Raw genomic sequence first — 17,034 nt, forward strand, 5'->3', positions numbered from 1 at the left:
GTGGAGGACTTGGATAACAGAGGGAGAAGGCAGAACATAAGAATAAGGGGCCTACCCGAGGAACTGGACCAGACCACCCCAATATGTGGAACCCTGACGGAGATATTTAATGCCCTCCTGCAGAGGCCAAACAAGGCACCCATCGAATTTGTTAGGGCACACAGAGCCCTCCGGCCCAGGGGGGCACCAGATTCCCCCCCCTAGAGACATTGTATGCTGTCTGCAACACTTTCAAGTGAAAGAAGACATCCTGAAAAGCGCTAGAGATAAGAAGTCTTCCACAATGGCACTGAAATACAATTATACCCAGACCTCTCACCGGCAACACTGGCATACCGACGGGCCATGCGCCCACTTACGCGAGTGCTGCAGTCCAACCGGATTAGATATCGGTGGAGTTTCCCCACTGGAATACAAATCACCACACCTAACGGCCCCTTCACGGTGAGGAACGAGGGAGACCTGGGTGACCTCGTAAAGGACTTACAACTGCCCCCACTGCAAATGACGTGGCCAGACCCGATGGCCTTCTACACCTTCGCACCAGAGGCACAACGCCCGGCGCAGCAACCCACCAGACCCAGGAGAACAAGGCAGCAGACCACACGCCCCTCGGGCGCCAACATGTAAGAGGCCGTACACCACCCCGGGAACCCACGTGGCGCCAGCTGCTGACAAGATTGAAGCCACTTGCTCCCGACCCAAGAGACTAGAGATACTGTACCCATCTGAACCGCAAGTATACAGCCCACTGGGCGATACCCACTGGGGCCCCATATTGCCACAGAGGGACAGAGACACTGAGGGGCAAGTTCCACGAAACAAGAGCAGGGGGCCGGCGGGAACCGGAGCGGAGGCCCAGTCCCACTGAGTCCTCCGATTTGCCAGACTGTTTTTGGACTACGGGCAATGGGCAAGGGGCGGGCGAAGGGGGAAAAGAGAGCACACACACTCAGGCCTTCCCACCTATGGCAAGAGCAGATGGGGGGCGGCTCCCGCCCCTGCTGGGCCCAGTCGCCGGAACCCACCTGCCCTGTGGCGAACCTCGGGGAGCAGGTGGTGGGTACCTCGGGGGGGCCCTGGGTACACAACGCGGGAGAGGGGTAGGAAACTACAGACAGTAACACAGTCTGAGCGGCTACCCACTATCAGAAACAGAGGGGGGGGGACAAGGACACATGGAGGATCGATGAACCAGAAACACCCCCATAGCATAGTTATAGTGATTAAGCTAGAGACCCAAAAGCCCACCGCTGATCCTGGAAACCGACCAGCCGCACCTTAAACCCAACCGTGAGCACACGCAAGCCCTGAGAGGGACACACACACACAACACTGAACAAGGTTCAGAACGACACACACTAGTTAGCCTGGCAAGTGGGAACCTGGGGATCAAAGGGTTGTGGACAAAATGTGTATAGCCTTGGACTGTTATAGTATCGTTATAACTTCTTTTCACCTGTTGTGATAAGTAACCGAATGTTATTGTTTATTACTTGCAACACAGCCGCAAGCAGAAACGCAACACACTAAGACGAACACCCATGCAGGCCATAGGGCCAACGCACCCAAAGGCGGGGAAAACGAACACACTCATACTGAGTTAACGCAGAAGAGCCATATAGGGTTGTCACGGGACCTGACACGCCACTAGGACACCGAGCCGGACAACCGGACGCCAAACCGACACCCTACAGGGAGGCGCCAACCAGAAGGCGAGCCATCCACGTACACCTCTGGAGGTGACGTGGATTGGAGCTCCCCGACGCCTATACCTAGTTGTCACGAGAACGTGACAAGACCACAGGAGGTTACTGGAATCCTCCACGACTACTTCATCAACCTAGCCCTTTAACCCCGCCCCCCACCCTCACTCCACCCCCCAATATCCAGACCCCACACTAACTACTACGCCTGAGACATAGCGTGACCACCCGCCGCATAGAGACACCGGACAGTGACACCCTTATAGAGCCCACCCATAGCGACCTGACTTGACGACATGACGCTGACCCCCGACCACCTGCATATCCTCACAACAAACGCAAAAGGACTGAACAAACCAGAGAAGAGATCGGGTGCACCAAGATTTCCATAAACAAAGAGCTTCTATAGTCATGATACAGGAAACCCATTTCAAAAAGGGGACAAGACCCAAATTGACCAACCAACACTACACACAGGGGTACTATAGTGACTACCATGGGGGCAAAGCCAGGGGGACGGCGATACTCCTCCACATGGGGGCTGCGTGTCCGACGACGAAGGCAGATACCTATTCCTTAAGGGGAAAATAGCAGGACACCAATACACGTTCGCAAACATATATGCCCCGAATAAACAGCACTTGCGCTTCCTCAAACAGACACTCCGCAAACTCCAAGATTTCACGGAGGGGATCCTCATACTTGGGGGGGGGGGCTTTAACATCGCGCTAGACCCTGCATGGGACAATTCAGCAGGCATCTCCCATGTACCCACACAACAACTCCAGTACATTAAACCCCTGCTCCGCAACCAACGCCTTGTCGATTCCTGGAGAGCCCACCACCCAGATGAGAGGGACTTCAACTTCTTCTCCCATCCACACAACTCCTATTCCCGAATAGACCACATATACACCACACACTATGATCTCCCCCTAGTGACCGAAGTAACAATCGGAGGGGCCACATGGTCGGACCACGCCCCGGTATCACTAAACCTCAAATCACCACTCTACCGCCCCACGACCCCGAAAGACTCATCGAATACTTACTCTCCAAACTGGAGGTCACAGTCCTTATAGGCGAGAAAATAAAGGAATATCTCGCAACTAATACGGCGGAGCAGACATCCCCGACAATTCGCTGGGAAGCACACAAAAGCGTGATAAGGGGCCACTACATACAACAGGGGGCTATATTGAAGAAACAAGCCGAAGCTAGGCTAACTGACCTGTTGGCTGACATACACGAGACAGACGAACAAAACAAACAGGCCCCAGACAGCACACACCAAACCCGACTCCTACAACTGAGGCGGGAACTAGCCACACTACAACACACCAAACACCACAGGGACGCGATCAGACATAAGGCCTTCTTCACCCTATATGGGAACAAGAGCGGCAAGCTCCTAGCCGCAATGCTGAAAAAACAGAGGCAACACACGTACATTGACAGGATCAGAGACAAACAGGGGAACCTACATCATCTCCCGAAAGACATCCTGAGCACTATCCGCACTTATTACTCAGAGCTGTACACACTTCCGCAACCGCAAACCGAATCTGCGAAAATTCCCCTTCGCGAATCCGTCCGGGAGTATTTAACTAAACACCCGACACCGACCCTAGACACGGATGTGGGAGAGCTAATAGATGAACCCATTACCATAGAAGAACTAGCGGTAGCCGTCAAACAAACCAAGCCAGGCAAAAGCCCGGGGCCGGACGGCCTCCCGACAAAATACTATAAGACCTATGCTGAGGGCCTATACCCACCTATGGTGGAAGCCTTTAACGTGATAAGGGATGGGAGCCATATCCCTAAACAAGCCCTGACGGCCCACATCACCATTATCCCCAAAGACGACAAAGACAGGGAGCAATGCGGGAACTACAGGCCAATATCGCTTATCAACTGCGATATCAAACTACTGGCCAAAATCCTGGCTACATGACTTACAAAACACATCCCATCACTGGTCCACCCTGACCAGGTGGGGTTTGTGGCAGGACGCGAAGCGCGCGACAAAACCATCAGGGCGCTCACCCTCACGCACGGGGGAAAGGAAGCAAAAGGGGGCCTTCTCCTCCTATCGACGGATGCAGAGAAGACCTTTGACAGAGTATGCTGGGTCTACCTCTTCGAAGCACTGGCTCAGGTGGGGCTGGGACCCCACCTGCGACAGTGGATAGAGGAGCTGTATCGGGAACCGACGGCCCAGGTGCTAGTCAATGGGGCACTAACAGAAGCCTTCACCATACACAACGGCACGAGACAAGGCCCCCTCTCCCCATTCTTGTTTGTCCTCGCCCTGGAGCCATTCCTCACGCATATCAGCCAAAATGCAGACATCACTGGTCTGGAAACAGGCAAGGTACACCACAAGGTCGCCGCATACGCAGACGACCTACTCTTTATGGTGACCAACCCCGAAATCTCCCTTCTGAACATTCAGAAGGAAATACGAACATTTGGAGTAATATCTAGCCTGAAAATTAACTACGGAAAATCATACATTCTCAACGCGAGTATACCTACCGCACGGGCGGATCCCCTACGACACAGCTTCCCCTTCTAATGGGCCGAACATAAAATTAGATCCCTGGGAATTTGGCAAACCAGGTAGAGCGGGGACCTGTTTAAAGAAAACTTCACAGATACAATACAAACATTTCAAAGAGACATGCGAGAATGGTCATACCCGCACATATCTTGGCTAGGGAGAGTCCAAGTCATAAAAATGAATTTCCTCCCCCGCCTCCTATACCTTCTCCAAGCCATTCCCATCGTGATTCAGGGGACCTTTATCAGATCCCTTAGAACAGAAATGACTAGATACGTATGGAATGGGGGAGGCCCAGAATGAAATTCTCCACTCTGACGCGACCCAAGGACAAGGGGGGACTAGCCCTCCCAGACTTTTACCGGTACTACGTGGCTACACACTTACAGAGGATAATAGAATGGTCAAAGGACAACGTACATAAACTCTGGAAAACGGTATAGGAGTCGGAAGCGGGCAGACCGCTCTCTGGACTACCCTGGGGCCGAGACACGGCCGAGAGGGGGGGGTCATGTCCGTATACACAAAGCACACCCTGAGAAAGAGTGTGGAGGAGGGCATCGAGGAATGGAAACATGTCGCCATACCCATCTCCCCTCCTACCACTGACACACAATGCCGACTTCCCCAGCTTCCAGGCACAACACCACACCTACACCACATCCTCCAGGCAGGAAAATGTAAAAAACTAACAGACTTGCTGGGAGAGACACCCCCGACCTTCATGCACCAATTTAGATACACCCAACTGGTCAACTTCATCCTTACACTGCCACAGGGACCAGCACTCACTAGAGATCAGACCACACTAGAAGCGGTCAGCGCACACCCGGACCCGATCCCACATGGAATATCCTTCTTATACTCCATGCTGCAAACAGAAACCCCATCCGAAACACCCCTATTCATGGGAAAATGGGAGGCGGCCCTTCACATCACACTCACAGACACGGAGTGGGAATCCATCTGCTACCTCACACACCACTGCTCAACACATAGTAAAACGCTTACAAAATTACTAACGCAATGGTATAGGACACCGCACCTCCTACACCAGATAAACCCAGACCACTCTAAACTCTGCTGGAGGTGTGAACGGGAGGAGGGGACCATAAAACACATCTGGTGGGACTGTGAAAAGATCAAAACATATTGGGAGGGGATACATACAATTCTAAAGAAATTCTCGGAAGCGCCGCCCCCACTGGAACCGGCAGCAATGCTCCTACACCACACAGCTGTTCCCCACTCCAAGTACAAAAAATCCATAACCATTAGAATACTTAATGTAGCCAAACAAGTACTTCCCCAATTCTGGAAACAAAGCGTAACACCCCCGTTATTAACCTGGTTTGGCCAAATGGAAGACCTCAGGAAAATAGAGGAACTGACAATGACGGCCAACTCGACCCTTACGACCTACATAGACATATGGACGCATTGGATCCTTGAGACAGCAAAAGACCGATTCCAACAGAGACTTAGAACTGACGGACACCATGGCACAGACAGATAAGACCCAGAACTCGCACCCCAGATGACAGCAGACCCACCCGAACCCTCTTCCTTTCCCGACTAACCTCTCCCTTCCCACCCCAACGACCTACGCTGCACACCTACCCCAGCCCTCTTGACTGCACCAACCCCTATAGGGGATCTCTGAGCCCCGAACGGAGGATCACACAGATAACCATGAACCCCCAATTAATCAGATGCACAACCCCGGTTACAAACAAGTCAACCAAAACCTCTGCCCCATCACTTAATTCTGTCCCCTAGTGGGACGAGTGTCTAAGGGTCAAGAACTGAACCATAGAGGGGAAGAATGGGACAGGTGATCCAGATACTAAGTCTTACTTCTTTCTCATGACTGTAGCACACGGAGCACACTCAACTTACCTCAACAATTTAAGCACTATTCTATACTCTTACACACTGAAGGACATTGGTACTGTAGTCGTCCTCAATTATATCACGCTCCAAAGCGGGTATTGTCAGAAATGCATAAGAACTGATACAAGGGACCTGCGAGTCCGACAACAGTGTGGGCCTGCGAGCCCGATCAGATGAGGATACCTTGCTTTTAAATGTAACTCAATCTGGAGACCTGCAAGTCTCAATGCTCTCTACGACGGAACGATGAAAATAATAAAAATGATATTCACAAAAAAAAAATATATATATCACCTTTAAGTATCAATACACATTGCCTCTCATTCCTAAACCTATGGAACGCCTCAATCCTGCTTCTGTTTACACCAAATTATATCTACGAGGAAAAACAACAGGTGGTACAAGTAAAACCTATACCCTTAGTGGAGCGCTGTGCATCAAATATAAAATAAAAAAATGAGAATATAGAATATAGTATAGATGGCAGCTGACTGATGAAGCTTCAGGAGGAGTGAAACGCATTTTGGCTATATTAATTTTCTTTATACAAGTGTATATTCTATTTGCTTATTTTAGGTTTCATTTTAGCTGTTTTATGATGAAATTTATGATACTGACTACGTCAGTGTCATCCTGTTCAAATGATCCAAAGATGCTCAATAGCATTTTGATGATCTCAAATCTCAATTCACCAAAGCACCTATCCTCATGGTACCTGATCCTACAAAAACAGACTGCTACCTGAGCTGTTTTATCACAGAGAGGTGTGAAAGATGACCTCCCGAATCCGGTTGATTTCCATTCCAAGAGGGATCATTGTAACCTTAAATACCTCAGATCAGCACCTAGACTCTGTCCAAGACAAGCAAGGTGGATGCTGTTATTTTCTCGTTCCAGTTTCACATAATGTCCGGGTTAAAACAACGGAAAGGCAGGCGCCCTGTCTTGTATTCCTTCTGGCTAACAGATGTTTCTGAGGAAACCCCTGAAGCTATTCTACAAGAAGATTATCCCAAAATGGTCAGCATACCCAATCCTCCTCTAAAACTGCAAAGAAGGAGCCAGAACCGAAGGACTGCATCAATGCCATGAAGGTCAGAAACAGACCTATGATTTGGTTCAGTGATCCTTATGGTGGCCATCCACAAATATGTCAAAGCTGTGTTCTGTGTGTTCCAGATCCAAAGATCCTCTTGCTTGTCTGGTTGATTTATTGCAACCATTACCCACTCCTTCTCGGCCCTGATCACAGATCTCAGTCTGACAACTACCACCAGACTAATTCGACAAAGTCAACAAACTAAAATGGCTCACTTTATCGTAGCAAAAGGAACACCCAACGCCAAGCAGACCATTGTGCTATGCCTGAATCCATCCCGTCAGATAGAGGTTTCCAATTTACTTCAAAATTTTGGAAATCATTCTGTAACCTCCTGCAAATCTGCATTTGTTTGTCCATTGCCTTCTACCCACATATAAATAGTCAAACTGAAAGAAACAACCAGACACTTGAACAACACATCATATGCTACTCCACTACCAACTGCAGAATTTGCGTACAATAATCACTTAAACACTTCTCATCATAAGTCTATTTTTACGCAAACTATGGTTATCATCTGGTCATGCTCCCTGATTAACCTATCAAATATCTTTTGCCTGACATTCAACAGTCCACCAACGACCTCAATATTGGATTCTAATGTGCTAAAACCATCCTACTCCAACACAACAGAAATATAAAAGCTATGCCGACAAGAAACTTGTTGAAACCATATGTGCCCGACAGATTTAACACTCGGAATCCTATCCTCCTCCTTGAGGACCCATCCAGGTCAATGGTGAAGAAGAATAAGAGATGGCTAAAATCTTTGATTTCTGTATTCATTGTGGCAGACTTCAGTACCTCATCCACTGGAAAGGATTTGGTACAGAAGAACGGCCTTGGAAGCCATCCACCTCGCCAGGTTCATTCTTTCCATTATAGTCATCCTAGACATACTGCTCCACTACAACTCCGGAGGATGGTTCTTAGGAGGGCGGTGAGACGATTTGAACCTCGTCATGGGTTCTTGCAGGGGCCTGCTTGCCTCAGGATTATGGCCCCTGCAATAGACCTGGCTAAAAATACTTCAAAAAGGCTCTGTTCGTGCAATTGGGATCATATGGTTCAGTTGCCGAACAGCCGCACGAACCAGAGACCACCCGGGTGCTTGTTAAGCCTAATTGACAGTTTGTAACACTTTCCACTGCAGTGTTCTAAGTGTTCGTCTGGGTGGCTGCTGTTCGCATGAACGACCACAAGTTGGCGGCCATCTTGTTCCCGTGAAGGCAGGCAGTGGTGTTATCGAGTTCATTCAACGGTTTTTGGATACTGAAACTACCGAACACCGCTGTACTTCCAGGATCACCTGCGTTCAGTTCTACACAACTTAGAAGGGCACTGTTCGGTGGAAACGTTAACACAAACAAGGTGAACAAGCTCCAGGGTAAGAACATTAACTATGTTCGATAGTTTGTTCGGTTTTCAAACTACTGAACTAGACCGACCACAAGCCCTGATTCTCTGGAACTGTTTTCGGCATAGGACCATGCGAGTAGTTGGTCAAATTATGACTTCCAGGAAATTCCTGAACCCCTGAACTGATCTGGGTGATTTTTGGATATGTTGGTCATCCAGATCGGGGCTATCAGGGGATGTAACTTTTGTGGGGATTATGTGTGTTTAAAAGGTATTTTGGGGGTTTTGTAAAAATGTATTTCTGTGCCTGGAGATAATTGAGTTTAATACAGTGCTGACTCAATTATCGCCCAGGCACAGGGGGAGGATTGACCGATTTTGTATGGGACTGTCCTGGACCTGAGAGTCAATGTAATTGTGTGTATGTTTTTACTGTAGTCTACTCTCAGGTCCATTAAACAGTTTTGTTTTATCCTTCATGAAGTCTAGGCTCAGGTTTGGGGGATTGGCTCACAACAATTGCTCTTGTAAGAGCAGCCTGCTTTGCTTTCTGGACTAGGAGAGGTCTACCCAATGGAAGCTGAATCCTGGTCTTGGGTCCAGGGTGGGTGGAGGACAGCGAGACCCCAACCAAGCTGCGGCGGTTTGTGGGGTTTACTGTGGTTATGTAGTCCGGTGCAGTGCTTATTGTACTCAAGGATTACTAGGAAGCAGCGACTGATGGAGGTACCCAGTCAGGGTGCCAGGCGGTATTGTCAAGACTTACCTCTGTTCCCTTGCTGCTCCCATGGCAACTATGAGTCATGGCCGCGTGAACATTCAGAATGCTAGGAGCAGGCAGCGTCCATCAAACTCGGATCGCGTCACGTCTCCCAGGCAACAATAGACGCTTAGGAGACGTGCCGCAGGGCAGCCCTGTGGGCCCTGCTGAAACAAATTATACACTTTAGCTCCCATGGCAATCCCCAAATGACCGACAGCCCATAACACCAATAGGGTGTTATGGAGACATATCAGAATAGGTATGTTTTGGCACCCTATTTAAACTGTGAACAGCTGAGCTGTCATTGCTCAATTGTTCTGTGCTACTTCCTTGCAAAACTACCTGTGTTATTTCTATTCTCCTGGATATACCGGACCTCTCTCTCTTGTCCCTCCATTTCTAAACCTTAGCTGGATATTAGACATTTGGACTGCATGACCTTGCACCTGACAGCTTTTTCTTTTTTGACTTTATATTATGATTTTTTTTTGTCTGCTACGACTACAAGTACTGCACTTCAGGTTTCATATTACTAAGGTGACAGTGGGTCACAAGCCCTATTTAGAATTAAAAGAGGTAACTCCATACATACTATAAATGACATCAATGGCGTTCTCCCCCCTGATTAAAGGAAACACATATTCCAGACATCTAGAAATTACAAAATCTGTTGGAAAGAGTGCTGCCAAAACTTTGTAAAGTTTCCAAGCTGCCAGAGGAAGTCAGTAAATTATTCATATCTTCCTACGGCATGCAAATTCTACTTACTGTCAGGTTAACACCAGCACCCACGTGGCTAAGGTCCCAGATCTACAAGGCTACTGGCAGTCAGTTAAAAAGTGGGTGGGCTGGCTATGGATGCTATATCTGGACTGGGCATAATGTGTGTCTGCAGCATATTGCTCAGTCAACAAATATACAGATTTTTCCTGGCCATGTTCTGGCACTTAAAAAAGTTTAAAAATGAGAATGATGTTTTAAGAGTTAAATTCAGAACAAACTGGTTTGTTGTGAGAAGGAAATTGGTAAGTACTAAGCACATGATTAGTAGTCACTACGGATAGTCCCAGTTATTGGCTTAATAATCTGTGTATAGTGTTTGGAAACTAGTAAGAGGTGGAAATTGACCAACACTGCCCCCCAGTGGCTGCTCAGAATTACGACACTAAAGTTGATCATCTATAAAGCAGGATTAATGCACTTACAATTTAGAGAAGGTGGATATAAAAACACAATAGCAAAGGCAGCATCGGGGATAGTAACCAAGCAACATGGTGGTAAAGAGAGAGAGATAGGTTTGTGAAATAAAAGTTGTTCTAGGAGGCCATAGACTTACTTGACCATCTGTTATATTATATAAGAGGGTTAAAATCACAATCACTTGGTGGCGGCCATCTTGTTCGCATGAACACAGGCAGCAGTGTTTGGTCATCGAGTTCATGGAACTATTTTCGGACACTGAAACTCCCAAACACCGCTGAACTTCCATGATCGCCTGTGTTCGGTGGAAACGTTCCCACGAACAAGGGGAACAATCTCTAGGGTAAGAATATTGACCATGTTCGGTAGTTTGCTAGTGTTAAACAACCGCTAGCCCTGATCTCATGGAACTGTTTTGGGCATAGGACCATGTGTGTGGTCGGTCAAATTAAGACTTCCAGGAAAATCTTGAACCCCTGTACCGATCTTTGTGAGTTTTGGATATGTTGGTCACCCAGATCGGGGCTATCAGGGGATGCAACGTTTAGGCGGTTTATGTAATTTTAAGGTGCCTCTTGGGTGTTTGGGAAATGTGTGTTTTCTGTGCCAGGAGATAATTGAGTTTTGTACAGTTCCTGACTCAATTATCTCCCAGGCACAGGGGAGGGATTATCTTGTTTTGGACCGGAGAGCCAATGTAATTGTGTGTATGTTTTTACTGTAGTCTACTCTCATGTCCAGGGGGGAGTGCCCCTTGCATGGGGATCTGCATATAAGGCCAGTTGTGGCTGCCAATAAAGCATTACACTCTAGAGCTCCCAGGACTGAGTGTCGTACAGTGCCTGGTGGTTGCTACAGCGTGTTCCCCATTCAGGAATGGTTCCAGTAAATCATGACACTTCAGTAAAGCCATGACGACTGTGGACAGAAGTTCTGCGGTTTGTCCCCTGTTCCAGCTAGGAAGCGGTCCTTGGCCGAGGTACAGGGAGCTCCGTTACAGGCATAATTTAGTTCATGTTGCTGTTTGGCTCTGCCAAATTTTGTTACGTAAAAAAATTGGGGAAGGCAATTTGGGCAGCCAAAAAAAAAGCAGCAAAACTTGTTCCTAATCCTATAATTGCCAGGATTTGGTGCGGAACCTAGCACACCTGCATTGCATTGGGTATATCACAGAGGGATGGCTGAGTATATCATAGAGGGCAGACTGGGTATATCACAGGGGACAGACTGGGTATATCACAGAGGGATGGCTGAGTATATCATAGAGGGCAGACTGGGTATATCACAGGGGACAGACTGGGTATATCACAGAGGGATGGCTGAGTATATCATGGAGGGCAGACTGGGTATATCACAGGGGACAGACTGGGTATATCACAGAGGGATGGCTGAGTATATCATAGAGGGCAGACTGGGTATATCACAGGGGACAGACTGGGTATATCACAGGGGACAGACTGGGTATATCACAGAGGGCAGTGGGCTGGCTGGGTATATCACAGAGGGATGGCTGGGTATATCACAGAGGGCAGTGGGCAGGCTAGCTACAATCATTCAGTGGGCAGGCTGGTTATTATCACACAGGGCAGTGGGCAGGCTGGCTAAGATCATTCAGTGAGCAAGCTGGTTATTATCACAAAGGGCAATTGGCAAACTGGCTATTATACAGAGCAGTGGACAGGATGGATAATATTCCACAGGGAAGGAGGAACAGGGTTGAGGGCAGGATGAGTACTTGGGTGGATGAAATATGAGTCATATTGGCATTCCTACATTTAAACCATACAGCAACACATTACAATCACTCACTTTTAAAAAAAAATTAACGAATAACAAAGTAGATGTAACTTACAGGAACCGTGTCCCACCGCAAATAGATCCTTATATTTAGGATTCCTGTACAAAAGAGCAAGACAGAGTTTTGGAAAATTAACTTTTTTATCTTTAAAACATCCGGAAAAGTCTAAAAATTGCCAGCTATCTATTATAAAATGATTTAATAGGGGAGACGATTAAAATAACACCAATGGTAAAATATATTTATTTTTACGTTAAATATGTTTATTTTATAGTTTAAATTATATAATCCACCCCAGAAAGCCATTAAACTTATTTCTAATCCAGTGCTGATACATATTCCTCTCTGCAGCCTAATCCACCCACTGTGAATGGCTTTTGGTCCAAGCCAATGTTACTGTGGACCCAATGCACATGTGCAAGACAGTCAGCCAATCCGATGCTTCTTTATTAGAAGTATTACGGCGTTTGGCACCATCATACTGTAGGTGATGACACGGAACATGGAGCCCTTTGTAAATCTAAGGATGTTAAGATGACACAGCTCTGGTGTCTGTCTGTGTAACAGTCGTGAGAAGAGTGTTTTGGGCCAATTGTGATAGATAGAATATGAAATATATTTATTTTAAGCCTTAGAATATTCCTTTAACCCCATAAGGACCAAACTTCTGGAATAAAATGGAATCATGACATGTCACACATGTCATGTGTCCTTAAGGGGTTAAACTTCTAAAGTGAAGTTTTTCTACAAGAAACATCTTAAATAGGACAGAATCATCAGCATACTTATTCTTTGATCCTCAACTCTAAAATTGTTATTCACAATTCCTTTCATTAGCGGAAGAAGGAATAATCAGCACGGTTTCTCAGAGGACCCAACACATAAAATTGTTTAATGAGCTGTTCTCACAGTCTGTGTAATAAACAATACCTACCAGCAGAGGGCAGTCACTGCGAGCCGTTTGGCCTTATCGTATTGGAATTTCCAGAGAGGAAGCAAAGTCCCATCTTGATCTCTGAACTCATCAGACACATCCTCAAAATACTTAAAGTCTGGAAACGGGAAACAAAGCAAAATATTTTAGGTGGATAGTACATGCCATTGTCTAGCTAGCAAAGGTTTCATATAAACACAGTGTACCTTGTGTGATATCATCAAACGTGTTTTGATTCACCATTCGTTCCACTATCTTACTGGACATTGACACTTTGTTGATGTCATCACTCTGGAAGACAAGGAGAGAAATGGTACAAATGTAAATTACAAAGTCTGGCCATAGTGTTTCAGACCTGCCATGCGCTGTGCAGCGAAGGCTGCCGTGAAGGATGGATATTTCTATCCTATAAAATCCTGCATTTTGGATGTGGACAGCCCATTTGGGTGGCATCAGTCTGATATACACATGCTTTAGGTTCTCTCTGTAATGGCACAAGATGAGCTAAAACCAGCCTGAAATCTAAGGGGGCAAGCTATTTCAGCCGTTGTACATTCTCTGAATTCTCTAGCTCCCTGTTTTTTTTTTTTTAATGTATGCAGGTCAGCGTGTTTCTGTGTGCAGGTATGTCTGCAAATATGCTACATATAAGAGCTAAAATGAATTTAGTGAATAAAACTTGCCATGTTAAGCTGTTAATTTATGATACCTTCTCACCAAGTACTTACCAATTGTCCTGTGACAGAACAAGCAGCACATTAATGAACTCCTTAATTACAAATATCCAATTATGAAATAATGAAGATAAAGTCATTTGTGAAAACGTCACGAACCTGGGATTCGGCTGGGGGCAGTTTGCGTCTTGAAGAGATGTCCTCGTCCTTTTTACTGGTGGGTGCCTTTTGTTTCTCTTTCACTTTCTCCTGTTTGTGCAGCTCCTCCAAGTACGAGTCATAGATCTCCCACTGAAGGGCAAAGAGGACAGTGAGGGGATTGCACCATGAAGGGCAATGGGGGTGGTGGGGACTCCACGTAGCCATGTAACTGGACGTGCTGCACCACAACAGGCTGGGGAATGGAGGGGAGACAGCAGCAAGCAAGACAAGGGGAGAGCAAAAGTGAGGGTAATGGGGTGGGGGAACTACACTAGGCTTGGCAAAAGGAGGAGGCAAGGAAAGGGGACTGCACTAGGCAGTGAAACATGGAGTTAAACCACACGAGGCAGGGCAATAGAAAGACTGCACCAATCACTGTAATGAAGGGACTGCGCACCAAACATGGTAAATGGGGGACCACACCAGACAGAGCGATGGGAAGAGAACACCAGGCATAGCAACAGGGGGACCGCATCAATAAGCATAAGGGACACAGTTTTGGTGTATAGATCATGCCCCACAGCTCAATTCTCTGACATTTAGACGTTAGATAAATTGGTTTATACAACACTAGCCACACCTCCCTGCATGTGTCTTGCACAGCCTTCCTAAACACTTCCTGAAAAATTAACCTTGTTATTCTATGTTCCTTTATTGCACAGTGTTTAATCTAGAACTGTTTTTATTTTTATCTCCTGCTTGGTTAACAGCCTCCTAGATTCTGCAGGAGTCTCCTGTGTGTAACGTTCAATTTACAGAGCAGGAGATAAAAACTTCTAAAGCAAGTTAACTGTGATTGAAAATTAAACCATTTTTTTCTTGCAGGCTGTGTGAGACAGCCAGAATAGATATGGCTGCAAGGACAGTAACAACACCCAAACACTGCATTAAGCTAAAGTTTGATGCATATAGAGTCCTTAAAATCAACTTATCAGACAGTGAAACATATTGGCAATAATATAACCGGTACCTGGTTGGCAGTGGCAGAAAATGTTGCACGCGGAGGAGGTTCTGTTTGAGAAGCCCTTTCCTGAAACACAAATACCAAGGTGCTTAGTGTTGATTATGTGGAACTCCCAGGGATTGTTTTACGACGGTATGAACTCACCCTCAGAGGGTTGTTGAAGGTTTGTGAAGCACGCTCACTGTAGTTGAACTGATTGGTCAGCTTTCGTTCCTTTTTGTTTCTTGTTATTTCTTCCCCATCTGCTCCCTCCTCGCTTGCGACCTGTAAAATGCCGAATTAAGGATTAGCTGCAATAGGAGAGATAATATACGTCTCATGCTTCATGTTCATGGGCAACACATACAAAGTTCTTCCCTGAAGCATGTAGAATTTCTAGGCTCAAAAAAATTAAATAAAAAAACAAAAAACACGCATTTGTTTTGGAAACACTCCTTGTTAAATCAGAGGTTTTCTTTTCACATACATTTTACATGCTGCAGGCCAGCATATTTCATACACTGCCCAACAGCAGGCAAAACACATGTGTCTAGGAAAACATGATGGATATGATCTAGAGAAAAAGCTGCAACAAAGGCAGAGATTACACTTTCTTCTAGACATACCAATTCATACCAGATATGGGAGCTGTGATTGACTGAATGTGGTCAGCTGACACTCAACCAATCACAGCCACCCATTGCTGCTCAGGTTAATGCTTCCTCATTGGTTCAAGTGGCACAGAAGGGATGGGCTGCTGAGGACTCTCCGCATTAAAACATTAAAAACTGTTTAATGCTAAATATGAAAGAATGCAGACACTATAACTATTGCAATGAGATGACACAGTAACAGTGTCTACGATGTCCCTGTAAAAGCACGGATCTAAATATTACTTAGATCCAGGCACGTTATCTATTACAAGTAATTCATGCAACTGGCTATGTAATCTAGAAGCATTACACCGGATGCTAATTTGCATATTGTGCGTGTGTAGACACTGTGCAGTGCCATTTTTCAGAGGATTTGTCCCCTATATATTTTATCACATTGTCTACATTTGTTTTAGAAATAATTTTATTTGTTCTCAGTGACAATGCACATTCTCTTTGGTAAACAGAGTCTGTTTGGTCTCTATGAAAGTTGCAGATCATCGTAAATGTCAGCCGATAGTTACGGTGCCTGGGGAAATTTTGAATCAGCTGATATAATGATAATAAAGGGGTTATATGGGTCCCTTTTGCAGAGAATCTAACCCCTGGATAGGATGATTTCAGCAGCACAGATCGCAAAGGACTGCATTAAAGCCCTGTGAAAAGCATTATAACAAAGAGGTCTTACACACCGTGCCACTCACACACCGTGCCACTCACACACCGTGCCATTTCCAGAACTTGCTGTGAGAGCATTTACATCAGTCATTGTTATTACAATATAATAGGAGATATCTCACAGATATCGAACATAATATGGAAATATAATTAAAGCATATTCTTTATACAGGGATCTACTGCTATTCAGCTATGGGTGATAGGAAATGAAGACTGCATTGCTGCCCCTAGCGGAGCATATAGCCGTAGTGAAAATGACCACCACTTTAAGGAAACAGATCTACAGCTTATTATTAATAGCTTATAGTTTTGAAAATACAGAGGGACAGAGAAATTGCACAGATACAACCTAGTCAGACTCTAACTATTTAAACAGGTCCTTTGGAAACAAAATGGGCAGGAAAAAAAAAAAGGAGGAGGGGAGAGCGACTAGGAATCAAACAGCAAAGAATTTGTTTTTGTACACTTCCCAAATACTCCATGTTTTATGGTATGTTCCCAAATACTCCATGTTTTATGGTATGTTCCCAAATACTCCATGTTTTATGGTATGTTCCCAAATAC

The 17,034-nt window shown here is 46.0% G+C and overlaps 1 protein-coding gene across 1 annotated transcript in view; it reads right to left on the bottom strand.

Moving 5' to 3' along the window:
• The window catches only part of DNAI1 (dynein axonemal intermediate chain 1), a 135,045-nt gene that overhangs the window by 98,774 nt on the left and 19,237 nt on the right, over positions 1-17,034 (bottom strand). The window contains exons 8-13 of the mRNA XM_063456699.1: positions 15,305-15,424; positions 15,167-15,226; positions 14,155-14,286; positions 13,528-13,612; positions 13,322-13,439; positions 12,442-12,485 (exon numbers count right to left, since the gene is read on the bottom strand). Coding sequence (XP_063312769.1) covers positions 12,442-12,485; positions 13,322-13,439; positions 13,528-13,612; positions 14,155-14,286; positions 15,167-15,226; positions 15,305-15,424 — 559 coding nt within the window. The remainder of the gene's footprint in view (positions 1-12,441; positions 12,486-13,321; positions 13,440-13,527; positions 13,613-14,154; positions 14,287-15,166; positions 15,227-15,304; positions 15,425-17,034) is intronic.

This window comes from Pelobates fuscus, chromosome 5, assembly GCF_036172605.1.
Source record: "Pelobates fuscus isolate aPelFus1 chromosome 5, aPelFus1.pri, whole genome shotgun sequence".
Classification (NCBI taxonomy): Eukaryota; Metazoa; Chordata; class Amphibia; order Anura; family Pelobatidae; genus Pelobates; species Pelobates fuscus.